Source organism: Pleurodeles waltl, chromosome 3_1, assembly GCF_031143425.1.
Source record: "Pleurodeles waltl isolate 20211129_DDA chromosome 3_1, aPleWal1.hap1.20221129, whole genome shotgun sequence".
In the NCBI taxonomy this organism is placed as follows: domain Eukaryota; kingdom Metazoa; phylum Chordata; class Amphibia; order Caudata; family Salamandridae; genus Pleurodeles; species Pleurodeles waltl.
This window is the reverse complement of record NC_090440.1, coordinates 1,636,068,446-1,636,083,846: the sequence shown is the minus strand read 5'-3', so window position 1 is coordinate 1,636,083,846 and position 15,401 is coordinate 1,636,068,446. Positions and strand designations below refer to the sequence as shown.

At 43.8% G+C, this 15,401-nt stretch overlaps 1 protein-coding gene across 1 annotated transcript in view; it reads right to left on the bottom strand.

Annotated features, from left to right (window-relative positions):
• Positions 1-15,401, bottom strand: part of MYO3B (myosin IIIB) — a 1,099,693-nt gene that overhangs the window by 422,249 nt on the left and 662,043 nt on the right. The window contains exons 19-20 of the mRNA XM_069221545.1: positions 13,610-13,721; positions 7,459-7,621 (exon numbers count right to left, since the gene is read on the bottom strand). Coding sequence (XP_069077646.1) covers positions 7,459-7,621; positions 13,610-13,721 — 275 coding nt within the window. The remainder of the gene's footprint in view (positions 1-7,458; positions 7,622-13,609; positions 13,722-15,401) is intronic.

Sequence of the window (15,401 nt, the reverse complement as noted above, 5' to 3'; positions counted from 1 at the left end):
AATTGTCAGTTTGTGCTTCTCTAGATCAAGCACTATAAAATATGCCTACCATTATGGATGATGTTGGAAATGGCCCTTTTTATAGGGTTATCCCCAAATGTTTTGCTTCTGGCCTCCTGTTTTTGATCCTGTGCTGAATTTAATTTTTGCTGGCTTTAGGAATCTAGCAAAAAAGCAGATGATGGATGGAATGCTGAACAATGCAACCATTCACCACCAGTCACACAAATCTGGGTTTAATCCATTGTTTTTTGGTCCACCACGCCACCCCAGTTTGTACCCAGCCATACACAAATCAGTCTTGACCCTGTTCTCCATGGGAGCAGTCAAGTCGAAACTGTCAAGCCAGGTCCTCTCTGGATCAGAAACAAGCATCCTGGGACCAGTTTCAGGGTATCACCCGTCATCAGCCAGGCTAGCTTGAATGTAGTGGGGCAGTGAGCACATGACTCACCTCTGGGCATACCCTTCCCACTTAGGGTGATAAAAACAAATAAATCTTGATGGGTGGAATGCTGAACAATGGAAACATTCATCCCCATCACAAAGTTCTGGGTTTAATCCATCGTTTTTTGCCCACCACGCTACCCCAGTTTGTACAAAGCCATATGCAAATCAGTCTTGACCCTGTTCTTCATGGAAACAGTCAAGCCTGAACTGTAAAGCCAGGGTTTCCGAGGATCGGAAACAAGCATCCTGGAACCAGTTTCAGAGTATCACCCTTCATCAACCAAGCTAGCTTGAATCTAGTGGGGCAGTAAGCACCGGACTCACCTCTGGGCATACCCTTCCCACTTAGGGTGACAAAAGCAAAAACAAGCATGATGAGTGGAATGCTGAACAATGCAAATATTCATCCCAAGTGTCAAAGTTCTGGCTTTAATCCATCATTTTTTGCCCACCACGCCACCCCAGTTTGGACCCAGACATATGCAAATTAGTCTTGACCCTGTTCCCTATGGGAACAACTCAGCCCAAACTGCAAAGCCAGGTCCTCCCTAGACCAGAAACAAGCATCCTCAGACCGGTTTCAGGGTAACACACCCTTCATCAGGCAGGCTAACTTGAATCCAGTGGCGCAGTGAGCTTGGGACCCACATCTGGGCATACCCTTCCTATTTAGGGCAACAAAAGTAAAAAAAAACAAATGATGTGCAGAATGCTGAATAATGCAAACATTTACCCCCAGTCACAAAGTTCTTTCTTTAATCCATTGTTTTTTGCCCACCACGCCACCCCAGTTTGGACTCAGCCACATGCAAATTAGTCTTGACCCTGTTCCCCATGGAAACAACCCAGCCTGAATTGCCAAGCCAGGTCCTCCCTAGACCAGAAACAAGCATCCTTCATCAACCAGGCTAACTCAAATCTAGTGGTGAAGTGAGCACGGGACCCAAGTCTGGGCATACCCTTCCCACTTAGGGCAACAAAAGCAAACAAAAACAGATGATAGACAGAACGCTGAACAATTCAAACATTCCCCTCCAGTTACAAAGATCTGGGTTTAATCCATCACTTTTTGCCCACCACGCTTCCCCAGTTTGAACCCGGCCATATGAAAATGAGTCTTGACCCTATTCCCCATGGAAACAGTCCAGCACGAACTGCCAAGCCAAGTCCCGCCGGACCGAAAACAAGCATCCTTGCACCGGTTTCAGGGTTTCACCCTTCATCAGCCAGGTTAGCTTGAATCCAGAGGCGTGGTGAGCACGGTACTCACCCACGTCTGGGCATACCCTCCCGACTCTGTGAGCTTTACCACTGCTGACCAGTGCTAAAGTGCAAGTGTTACCTGTCTAAATTGTATTGGTGATTGGTTTATCCATGAATGGCATATCTTATTTACTATTAAGTCCCTAGTAGAGTGCACCATGTGTACCCAGGGCCTGTAAAGTAAAATGCTACTAGTGGGACTGCAGCACTGATTGTGCCACCCACATGAGCAGCCCTTTAGACATGTCTCAGACCTGCCACTGCAGTGTCTGTGTGGGCAGTTATAAACGGCCATTTTAACCTGATAAGTGCACCCACTTGCCAGGCCCAAACATTCCATTTTACTACATGTAAGCCACCCCAAAGGTAGGCCAAAGGCAGCTCCATAGACAGGGTGTGGTGTATTTAAAAGGTAGGACATGTACTGGTGTGTTTTACATGTCCTGGTAGGGAAATGCTGCTAAATTCCGTTTTCACTATTGCAAGGCTATTCTCTCCGATAGAGTAACATGGCAATTGCCTTGAAATATCTTTTAAGTATAATTTACCAATGGGAGCTAATAGAGATATGGAGTTTAGGGGCTCTGAACTCACAATTTAAAATACATCTTTTGGTGAAGTTTGTTTTTGAACTGTGAGTTTGAAAAGGCCACTTTTAGAAAGTGGGCATTTTCTTGCTTAACCATTCTGTGCCTCTGCTGAATTCACGTCTTGGTCAGGATGACAGTTGGCTGTTTGTGCATTCACTCTAGACAGTAGTCAAACAAAGGGAGCTGAGGTGTGCCGTGCATATCCTGGTGGCCCATCACCAGGCTGATGGATCTTCCTGAGCTAGAGTGGTGGGAGGAGCTGACACTTGCACCTGAATAGGCTGTGCATGGCCTTCCACAGAGCGTTCTCCAACCCCCTGGAGTGTGTCTGGGGCCAGGGAAGGGAAGACAGAGTCTTGTGCACTACAAAGGCTTCTCTTTAAAGTTAGCCTACTTCAAAGACAGAAATGGCTGTAAGTATTGGACCTCTGACACCACATAGTTAGTACACTTCTGTACTGAGGACATTCTGCCAGGAAGAAGAGCTGGGTGCCATAGGAGGGACTGCTACTCTGCCTGCTGTTTCGCTGTGCTGGCCTGCTGCTTGCTGCTTCTGTCCTGGGATTGAAAGGACTGGACTTTGCTTTCTACATCCTGCTTTCTGATGTTCTACAAGGGCTTGAACTGAGCTTGTCTCCTGTTAAGAAGTCTCAGGGCCATCAAAGGCTTCACATACCAGCAACTGAGCTCTCCTGTTGAAAGTCCTGACTTGCCAAGTGGTATAAAAATTCAGTTCCTGGGCCCTTGGAAGTGGGCTGTGGTACAACAAAGAAGAAACCAAGCACATTGACACCAGAGCGACTTTGCAACTGGCACCGCTGTCTGACTCCACGCTGCTGCCTGCACCAGAGCCGTGGTCCCCTCTGAGTGCAATGACTGCAACCTACAACACGTCTGATGCCACCACAGCACCCACCCCCAAAATCCCACCATAGTGCTGTGTCACCGACGTCCATGACATCTGACTCTGTCGCAGCACCTGTGGCCCTGTGGTGTGATCCCCACACCACAAAGTGGACACCTTGCATCTTGACCTGCTGGACTCATCGCCCCTGCCTTGTCATAAGGAAGTGACCGCCTTGCAACTGACGCCGCATCACCTCCCCTGCAACCGTAAGGAACCGATGCATCCTACACCTTGTAGTCCTCAATGCCTTAGGTAACCTTTAGTTGTATTTGTGTCAGTTTCCTACCATTCTCCAAAGAGATTCATCACTATTTCTGTGCATTTGCTGCTGGGCATACAGAGTATCAACATTGGTTCTTTCTCAAAGAGGTATTTCAGTTGAGAAGTCTGGCAGTGGATCCGATGGGTGATTTAGAAGACAGACTCACATTGTACTTTGAGGAAATATTACTGATTTCTGCCTTTGTCCAATATCCACTCCCTTGCTATTGTTGCTATCTGGGCAGAGGGGCGTCACCTTATGCACCTAGGACAGAGTGAGAATTTCTGGGGCCAAAACAATCAAAGATGTTTTGGTCGTATGGTCAGATTAAGGTGGGACAGAGAGAAGTGTAAATTGCTTAAGTGGCAAGTAGAATCAGCCATTTGGCAGGACTGTGGCCTATTAATGACTCATCTTGACATGCAAAGGTTATCAGTCTCCCAGAGGCTTGTGACATTATTCAGCTTGGCCTCAACTGAGTAAAGATATCCCACTTAATAGCGCCCTGGATTATAAAAAGGGGAGGAGCTTGTCTGGAGACCACATCTCAAAAGTAGCATTTTGGGAAGATACCAAAAGGCAAAATAGTTGTCTTCAAAAGGTTGCACAGCTTCTGCTTTTGTCAACAGCTGGTTTGCTGTACAAGTTGACATTCTGTTTTACTAACATAAATCTATATAGCACTCTGTCTCTGTGATTAGGTTTGCTCTATGAAAGTATGATTCATTAAAAAAATACAACTTTACTCTGCCTCATCACGACAAGCACACACCACTTTTGTCAGAGTCTTGAGAGATGATGAACCAATAAGAGCCTCTATGTAACTGTAGGGGCTGCAGGGGCTTGCATTTCACACTTGCTGTTTAATTAGGGATTGGTGAAGCCCATGACACTTCCTACAGTGATTTAATTCCATAATTTCAATTGAAAGTGGAAAATAAATTATCAGTAAATAATTATTGCAGTCAGTGTTTGAGAGACTGAAGTATCATTCGGTGCCCAACTGAAATCACAGACCAGTTTTTAATACGATTATACAGTGATATGTTATCATATTTATCTCTCATTCGTTGCATTACCCATCGTTACATGCTGTGGCCTAGCTAGCTGTGATGATGACGTCACACTATGAAAACTGGTAGAGTCATCCAGGGCTGCTGGACCTGTTTTCAAAGTGAGCTGCCTAAAATACTGTTTTCACTGCAAACCAGGGACCTCAAGTACTGTGAGGCTTGGAGGCTGTCGTAGCACGCCTCCAAACCTAGGTCAAAAAATAATTTTTGTGTAAAATAACGCTTATTTGTTTTATTTGACACAAATATTGAACTCTGCTTGCCACAGACTAAAACGTCTACAATGAAATCAGTAATAGCCTGGGATACCACTGATGTTAACGCGCCTCCTCCGGGCGTTCATTTAATTATAATTACCTAATTGTATTTCCGAGAGAAAACAAGCCTCAGAGTAGGGTGAGAGTTCAGCAACTCAGAGAGGATTGTCATTTCTTTGTTAATATCTGACATTTAATAGGGGCGATGTAGTTTGAATGTATAACAAAGATAAGAATGTGATTTTTTGAGTATGTGAACTTGGAAGCAGAAATATTCTATGCAGAAACATACCTGTTTCCACTGCACATACATGCACTGGAAACAGAATACTATTCTTTTTTTTTAACTTGCTATCCCAGGAAAATAGAGATGACCTCGGTTCGTTTTTCAAAGGCATAGCATAAGAAACACTAGAAAAGTAATTGCATCTGGTGGTTGCTGCCAGTCTTTTGGCTTTGCTATTTTTGTAACATATTTTTAGTAAGCCTTTATTACAAAAACACTGAAACAAAACAAAACAGATAACATTAAAAAAAAAAAGAAAATGCACTAGGCCTATGGGACTACTTTACCTGTGGCTGACAACCAGGTGCTTGAGCAGAATGGAATGAATCACACAGAAAGGAACCAATTGTTGAAGTGGGGCAACCCGCTGCTCCATGCCGTATGTTGTGATGGTCAAATAACACTATTGCAGAGCGATGAATGAAGAGTGTTCGTTAAGAGTAACTATATTACTTGTATATTTTGGTAAAATCAGAAGGTCTTGGCAAATGCAATACCTAAAAAGTTGATCCCGGCTCTATGACATTACATTGTGGTAGAGATGATCTTTTCTACTTCACATATTCATTTTGCAATAAGCAGGTTGAACTGTTCAACTGGAAGGATTGTAACTTAAAATGGCAAAAGATGGCACAAACTGCCTATCATGCACAGTGACACTAATCAAAATAAACACAATAGCCTGGCCTCCAGCGTGTTCTGCATGTTACCAGTGCTTAATTTGTGCTTGTTGTTTCCGGTGCTGAGCACCGGCACTTATTTTTGCGGGCCGGGGCTTATTCGTCTGCCTCAAGCATTTGCTGCGAGGAAAAGACACATAAGGGAAAGACAGAGGAGGGGAAAAACGAAGAAGCGTCACAATGGGAGAAAGCAGGAAGCTGCTAGAGTGAGCTGAAAGGGCAGGGTGTGGCTTTACATTGACTGGAGAAGCCAGAGATGTTTTAAGGATTATGCTGCCTCAGTATTCTGTGTTCCCACATTTAATTGCAGCATCTGCCTGTTTAAGAGGAGGGCTTTGGGCACCGGCACGTTTTTTTTTTACAAATTAAGCACTGCATGTTACGCATCATACATATTGATCATCACCAGGAGTACAAGCTGTTCTCAAGAAACAGTCATCAGGTGCTTATGTTGGTAACAACAGGACCTCTGTAACCCATGCTTAATTAGTTTAAAATAATTAAGAGTCGAGGCCCAAACTGCTCTGAGGAGCCTTCTGCCAATACTGCTGAATTCCATGGTTTTGACCACATGCACCATTCATTTACTACCCTACACTTCCTATCTCTTTAGTTCACTCTTTCATATTCTTTTCATCCATGCAATCCCACTGGGTTTCTATCTTTCTCTTCTCTTTCTTTCTCCCTTCTGCATTTCTTACCCTCGTTGTTAATCAAAGTATGATGATGAAAACAAGCCTGACACACAAATTTTAATATGAGAGCCCAGCATTGGCAACCATGGGCACAAAAATATCACTATACGTAACCACTTCTTTGAGCCTCCCAAGGCTAATACAATAACACGATTCGGGCCACTGGCAATCATACAAACGTGATTCTGACAGAAATTACATGCTTTGAAGCTGGCCAGTTGAGTCCCTGAGCTTTTTGATACAGCTTCAAGATGTCATCTGCTTACACTTTGTCACCCCAGGGGATTACTTTGTGCCACGAGGGAAGATACTGGGACTGTATTCACACACAGGGACCACCTATAAATCAAGCCTGTGCGTTTTTATTTGCTCAGGAGACCCAGGCCAGGGGCTATATATCCTCTATTACGCTAGCAGTCATCCTTTAAGTATTATAAGAGGTAGAAAGTACAGACTCAAGATATCAGTCAATTCTAAAGGTAAACTATTGATGTCCATTTAGGCCAGAGCACTCTTTCTACATTCATGCACATTCCCAGAATCATCCAGACAATTTATATTGGTTAATGTCACGTTTTTCCAATATTTGTCAGCCACCATATTTCAATCTAATTACTAATCTCTGATACTTTTCTGGTGGAAAAGAGGCACATGATACTTTGTTACTTTATGAGGAGTACTCACGCCAACGCATCCACTAAAATGTAACTGAGTAACTAAGGTATGAGGTGTCACTTTGCCAAAGTATCCCCAATGTTTTTTAGAAAAAAGAGATGCAGAGAATGAGAGATTCTCAAACCTAGTATCGTGATGATTCTTGGAAAATTATTGTGTCGGGTCTCTGGTGGAGGGTGGGGGCAGTGGCATTTCAAGTAATTGTGGCCCGTTTAACTTACTGTTTGCTTAAATGACTGCACATTTCTCAGGTGTAACATTTAACAGCATTTTATCACCAAAAGATGAAGTTAAAATAGCAGAATAATGGCAACACTTACCCGTCTGTATAACAATTGCACTATGGCCTCTTTTCTCCCTCGCTCTTTTGTATCGTTTTGCCCCAAGCCAACCTTTGGTGTAGGCCTGCATTACTACAACTCTTCCTATCACTTCTCGCAACAACAAGTTCAGCTGCTCGACATGGTAATATTTCAGAAAAACCTGGAACAAAAGAAGAGCTTGTCTTAGCACAGATTTTTACTTACACCTTGAATGATTGTCTTACTGGTTTGTGCTCATAGCATTAATATCTGGTAATTTTGTGTCCTACCTTTATGGGTTTGTTGGACATGGCCCTTTTTGCAGGGTCATCCTCAAACTTTTTGCCTCCTATCTCCTATTTTGTTTACCTGTTTTTGTTGGCTTTAAGACTCTGGGCACTTTAGCGCTGCTAACCAGTGTTAAAGTGCATATGCTCTCTGTCTAAATTGTATTGGTGATTGGTTTATCCATGATTGGCATATTTGATGTACTAGTAAGTCCCTAGTGAAGTCCTCTAGAGGTGCCCAGGGCCTGTAAACCAAATGCTACTAGTGGGCCTGCAGCACTGGTTGTGCCACCCACATGAGTAGCCTTGTAAACTTGTCTCAGACCTGCCACTGCAGTGTCTTTGTACACTTGCCAAGCCCAAACCTTCCCTTTTTATACATGTAAGGCCCCCCTAAAGTAGGCCCTAGATAGCCCCATGGGCAGGGTGTAGTGTATGTTAAAGGTAGACATGTACTGATGTGTTTTACATGTCCTAACAGTGAAATACTGCCACATACGGTTTTCACTGTTGAAAGGCCTAACTCTCTCATAGGTTAACATGGGGGGGGGGTGCCTTTTAATATCTTTTAAGTGCAGTTTGCCTTTGGGAGCAGATAGAGAGGTGGAGTCTGGGGTCTCTGAATTCATAATTTAAAAATACATCTTTTGGTACAGTTGGTTGGTAAATTGTCAGTTTGAAAATGTCATTTTTAGAAAGTGGTCATTTTCTTACTTAAACCATTCTGTGACTCATCCTGCTTGTGTGTTCCCTGTCCGAGTCAGGCTGACAGTTGGGCTGTTTGTGAATCTCCTCTAGACAGTGACACAAAGGGAGCCGGGGTGTAGCCTGCACATCCTGATGGGTCATCTGGGCTAGAGTGGAGGGAGGAGTCATCACTTACACCTGAATTGGGTATGCCCGCCCTCACACAATGCACTCTCCAACCCCCTGGTGTGTGTCTGGAGCCAGGCCTGGGCAAGGCAGGATCTTGTGAACAACAGAGACTTTCCTTTGAAGTTTGATAGCTTCAAAGGCAGAAAGGGCTGTAAGTAGTGGACCCAAAACCCCAGATTTTTAGATTACTTCTAGAACAAGAGGGACCTCTGGCAAGGAGAAGAGCTGGAGGATGAGTACTCCCCCTTTGCCTGTGACTTTGCTTTGCTGAGTTGGCCTGCAGTTGCTGCTTTTGCCTGAAAGAGGACAAAGACTGGACTTTGTGGTATATTCCTGCTTGTGAAGAATCCCCAAGGGCTTGGATTGAGCTTGCCTCCTGTTTTGAAGTCTCAGGGCCATCAAAGACTTCTCTGCCAGCACCTGGACTCTCTGCTGAGACTCCTGCCCTGCCAAGTGGTGCCCTATCCAGTCCCCAGACCCTTGAAAGGTGAAGCTGGTAGAACAAGGACTGAAATCCACTCACAGGAAGCTGTGCAAGGAAAATTTGACGCAAAATCTGCTTGCGGCTGCTAAAATCAATGCAAACCCCATGCAGTATTGTTTTCCATCACCGTGCAGCCAGATTTCTCATGTATTGTCGCTGTGTGTCAAAATCACCATGAACCTGTGCGGATCTGAAGTGCCCTGTCAGGAAATCGATGCATCGCTTTCTTGCAGGAGAGAAAAAAACAACGCATTGCCTACCCGACCAGAGAAGAAACAATGCATGGCCTCACTTGTGAATAAGGAATCGATGCATCGCTGACTTTTCCAACGCACGCTCGCCCGTGCAGCTTTATTTTTGATGCAAACCAGGTACTTTGTGTATTCTATGCAGTGAAACTCTTTTCACTTTAAAAATTCTTAACTTGACTTGTGTGTGTTGGATTTTTGTCATTTTGGTCTTGTTTGATTTAGATAAATATTGCCTATTTTTCTAAACTGGTGTGGTATTCATTTTGTAGTGTTTTCACTGTATTACTGTGTGTGTACAAATACTTAACACATTGCCTTTGAGATAAGCCTGACTGCTTGTGCCAAGCTACCAAGGGGGTTAGCAGGGGTTATCCTAAGTGTGTTTCTCCATTGCCCGGACTAGGGTCTAGGCCGAAGAGGAGGAGGAAGGACATTCTCTCAGCCTGTTTAAAATTCCAGAAGGTATTAAAGGAAATGTCAAGTGTTCTCCTTGTATGCCCCAGGTACTGAAATATACTTTCGAAAATATACTTTCCTGTATCTAATCCAGTCCCACTCTGCTCCCTAGGACTGGACGAAAGATGTTTCTTCCTTCTTAGCCAACACATATAATTTCACCACAGCTCACCCAGCTTAAAACATCAAAACACAGTGGAGAGGGATTCCTGATCTACATTCTGTAATTCCTTGACACATAAACTGTGTTAAATTGTGTTAGACCGATTAAACCACTGTTTATTCTTAGAAAATCATGACACTTATCCGATCCTAATAATGCATTTTTCAGATACAGAGTGTAGAGCTTTTGATAAGCATTTGAAACCCAATTAGAGTCTCAAAAACATTCTGTAAATTGAAACAATTAGCAAGTGTTTCACAATTACGAGTAGATAGGAGTTTACCACCCTCTGATTTTAATCCAGGTAAATACCGAGAGGTCAAACAAGCCAAGGGATCGCAGGTGAACAGGCATGGTAAATACCAGGACATCCGGATTTTGGTGTGTAAAATATCTAAATTTGCATGTTATTCTTCGTTTCACTGGGCAAAGCTCATAGCATATGCTTTTTTTGCACATGTTAAGTTCTGAACACTAGGGTTTTGGTATTTACCAGGCGAAATAAATATTATGCTTATGCTGCAGTACTAGTAAAGAAGGCCTTAGAGTGGGGATTCAGACAACATTCAGAAAATAACTATGGTATGGGTTGTTAGAAACTTTTGCCAAGTGACCTGACTAAAGGTTTTGAGTTTCAAAGATAGTTCAGTAAGCAACAGCAGAGTCAGATTTGACAATAGTGAGGGGCAGATTTACTAATATTTAATTCAACGCAGCAAGACAACTTGGGAGAGAGCAGACATTTTCCATATATAACAAGATAGGGCACACTTCTACTTTCTCCAACCATTGATGCACTGTGTGCTGTCTACGCCAATTCTCTTATCCTTGCACCAGGCTTCAAGAGTGCCTATGATACAGGTAACGTTGTTTTTGTGCAGGAAGAGACACTTTCCTGCACAAACAATCCTAAGAGGCACATTCCTCTTTCTGTGTGTGCTGAATGCACAACTTCAGCAGTGTGACAAATAAAACAAGGGGACAATCTCTCTTGTTCTGCATTGTTGGAAATGGGTTGTGGCTTCCTAAATTGGACATAGGGATCATGTACTGCCTGTGCCACCATTACTGAGTGAAAGCACTTGGGAAAGGGCTGCAGGAGTGGAGAGTCATTATTTTCCACAATAAAGGACCACATTAATGAAGAGATTGCATTCTTACTTATGAATACTCGAATGAACTTACTTGAATCGCTCCTTAATTTAGTTGATAGAATGAGCCAGTTGTCTTAGGAACTACAGTCAGGTAACAGACCCAGTGGTATTTTAGCACTCCGAACGCTTTGCTTTGTGACTCATTTTGCGCTGCAATTACTACTCTATGTCACCGGAGTGCAACATGTAATTGAGGCAGGATTTCTCCAAACCTGCCCCATTACAATCTATGGGGCAGGGCTTGTTTTCTGAATACCACTGAATGGGGACGCACCCGGAAGGACGACTCTGGAACAATGAAGTCATGAACAATGCAAGAGGAACAACGCTTGCGTGAACAACTACTTTGTTTTTCTGTGCCTTAACTATGAATGTGCTGAACAACGCACATGTGTGGTTAAGGCACAGAAAAAGGGATTCAACATCGGGAGAAGATGTGGTCAGGTAAGTGGGGCTGGGGCAGGTTTGGGGTAGTTTTGGTTTTTAAGGGTCAGGTGGGGGATGGGTAGGTTTGTTTTTAGGGGTGGGGTAGTTTTAGTTTTAGGGGCGGGGTGGGGGTTGGGATAGTTTTCCTTTTAGGGGTGGGGTGGTGGGTCGGGGTAGTTTTAGTTTTTAGGGGCGGGGTGGGGGGTTGTTTTGGTTTTAGGGGCGGGTCGGGTAGTTTTAGGGGTGGGGGTTTGGGGTCAGGGTAGTTTTCGTTTTCGGGGCAGGGGTGGGGGTGTCGGGCTTGTTTTAGTTTTTAGGAGCGGGGTGGGGGGTCGGAGTTGTTTTAGTTTAAGACAGAAAAATGAACGGAGCACTCTTTAAATAATTAATTTGAGATCCTAACTGTGTACATGGAATCAAACGTAATATCATAGAGTGTCATAAATGCTTATAAAGTGATGGATGGGGATAACATAAGTATGTGATGGTTCCAAAACTAGACTGTTTCAGTTATCAGTTTTAATATCACAAAAATATCACAAACACCTAAAATAAAAACATATAAATGCCGCACATTTAACATAAACAATCTAATCCAATTAGAGACAGAAGTTCTTCCAAAAGGAGTTTAAAGTCCAAACGCCAAACAATCCCAATCAGTTCATGGGAAGTGATGTGCAATGTCCAATCAATTAACTTTGGGCAGTGAGAGTTCTTGTCCTCCAGTGTAAGCAGATTGGTTTGCAAATTTCCGGTCACATTCAGCCGACACGTGTTTCGTCCTGTAAAGGACTTTATCAAGGCTTATCTTCCTGTACTCAGTATAAATTATTTCAGTAATAGTTAACCAATGGAATGCCGAAAAACTGTGCATCTTCAGCAGGCAACGAAGAATGTTAACTCTGTTTGTTAACGGCGTCGCATCTGCTTTTCTTTGTTTAGGGGTGGGGTGGGAGGTCAAGGTAGTTTTAGGGGCAGGGGTGGGGGTCTGGTTAGTTTTAATTTTAGGGGCGGGTGGGGTTTGGGGGTTGTTTTAGTGTTATTGGGTGTGGGGTCAGGGTAGTTTTAGGGGCGGGTGGGGGTAGTTTTAGTTTTTAGGGGCAGGGGTTGGGGGTCAGGGTAGTTTTAGCTTTAGGGGCGGGTTGCGGGTCAGGGTTGTTTTAGTTTTAGGGGTGGGGTGGGGTGGGGGTTCGGGGTAGTTTCAGTTTTAGAGGTGGGGTACTTCTGGGCATTAGGGCAGGTGGGGGTGGTCGCATGTAGGAACCACTTATGCCGTCCCACACATGCCTTTACAACAAAAAATAATTGTTAAGGCATGCATGGTAAAGGCATTTGTGGTAACAACGCAGTCGTTGTTTCAACCGTGTTGTTTAGGCATTCGTGGTTCCAGCATTCGTTGTTCCATCATACATCCGTGCATGCTTCACTTTGATTTCATCCTCTGCCCTATAAAGAATCATGAAATAAAATATATATTCTATTGGTGGCACTGGGTGTAGCATTGGATTGCTATCTAATCATGTGCAATCACCCACATTAACCAAGTGGAAGCTGTCCTTCGGGAGCAGCTTTCGTTTTGCTGATGGATACTGCCACCTGTTGGGACTCTGTATTAAATCAATAGTGTGCAACAGTGTAAGTCAGAAAGCTATTTCCAACTTGCAATACACTATTATTACGTTGCGACCTCACGTTTTTGCAGTTGCAAACGCTTTCATTTTACGACCACAAAAAGGGTTTGTAAATAAACTTTCACATCCAAAGAGACAGAGAGCAAACATCATTGCTACACACCCAGTATAATGGATGAAGACACAAAACGTTGTCTACGGCCCCTCTCAGGCTGTTTGCAATGTCACTTGTGTCACTGGCTTAAGGGAAAGAAGGACGGCTTATGCTACCATGATTAGGTCTCCACGTACAAGTGTAATTTCGATGTTTACACCATCATTCAACAGGCATATTTGTAAGACGCATACTCAACAAGATCATGGGACCTATTATTCACAGTTCACATTTAGTCAAGAACACACTGCAGACAGGATGCCACTTTTACTGGAAATCTGCATTACCTTGGTTTTCCCAAGAACCCAGTTGTCCAATTTCGCCGCCTTCAGTATAGCGATGCAGTTTTCTTTGGTAACTGGAGGGCTCCCGTGAGCCTTGAAGGCAAGGTAGTAATATCTAAGAAACAGAGAAACTGCATTTTAATTATGGTACAAATTTTCATTGCAATACACCTTTCCTTACATACATAAAATAAAGCAATGTCGCCTCGTGCAGCAAAATCCCGTTTACTGCCATCAAGATCTTTACTACCTTGAATTATCCACCATGAGTTTTTTTGTAAATTACTTACCTCCTCTGCTGCTCCTCTGTCCCTCGACGCTCCTCCCTGCAGGCACAGACTCACGGCTTGCCCTGCACCAATCCTGACGCTGCTCAAACACAGTCGGCCAAACACACATGTTGAGCACTCCCCCTCAGTGCACGTCACCCCTGTGGCCCCACCCATTTCAAAGAAAACAATAATAAACATAGTTTATTATTGTTATCTTTAAAAGGTTTTGCAGCTGCCGCTGCTGGCCGGGGCGTCGACACTCCTCCGCCCAAATGGAGGAGCCGCCACTGTAAAATAGGGGAAAAAAAGTTATCCCACAATCTGTACACGAAGTAGAGGTTCGCAGGACTGTCTTTTTGGAACAAGACATTACTTTTGAAAATAACTCAGGGCACCATTTTAGAAAAGCTTGAGGCATGCCAAAGCCCAATTATGAAACTACCACAAGGCAAAGCAGAACTGCACTCAAAAGGCACTAGGAGCCAGAGACACTAGGAACTCAGCCTCCTAACACCAGCAAGGGTGCATCTCTACCCAGTCCCAGCCACAAACAACCATGGAGGACCTTCCAGCACACGTCCCGGGCCCTGGAGAAAATATCTCCACTTTTACAACAGGTACAGTACAAAAGACCTAGTAAGTGTTGAGTAAGTAGGAGAATGCAACAGGAAGTCCACAATCATCAAAGATACCAACTGTGAGTATTCAGCATTTTCTGACCAGGTAAATTGCATCAGACGCTTATGTACCCTGTCGGTATAGGGCCCCTGACTCAGACAGATTTATAAAGTTTTGGGGCCTGATTCACAAAGGGAAACTTATGCTTTTGTGTAAGTTTACATTTGTTTGCTAGTCAGAAAGGGAATTATGAGTAGTATCGTCACTATAGGTCTTTTTACGTGCAGAGACTCTGCACTCGTAAAGCTACTACTCGTAAGTCCCTTTGTGAATAGCAAACCATCGTAAACTTACACAAAAGTGTCAGTTTACCTTTGTGAATCAGGCCCCTAGGGCCTGTCCTTCATCAGAGAGTGAGAGACAGAGAGTGTCTGTCCTTCATCATGCATGGAATGGGCTATGCAGTGCTTCCAAACTGAGAGGTGCTTGTCATGTCAACAAGAAACGTAACTACCTTTTTAGGTCGAGCACCCAATTGTTCTGACGTGTTGTAATTTATCTGTGGGCTTTTAACTATGCCCACCGCACTCCCATCACTATCACTCGTTCTTGGGCTTGCCTTTCAACAGTCCTTTGTTATCATTTGTAAGTGCTTTACGTTTGTCCCTCTTTGGGGCAGTTTTGTTACCGCCTTGGCCATCGATCCTGTTACATGGATAATTGCACTTTTGCCGATACGTTTGACTGCGAGCAAACTTCTTTTTCCTTTTGTGTCTCTCCTTCACGCTCATGCTCATAGCAGCCGTGGCGCTTTGAATCCGCTCGCTTATGTCAACTGTTTTACTTTTCATTTATTATATCTTCCTATCTGAATGGCTCCATAGTGACATTTGGCACTATAAAAA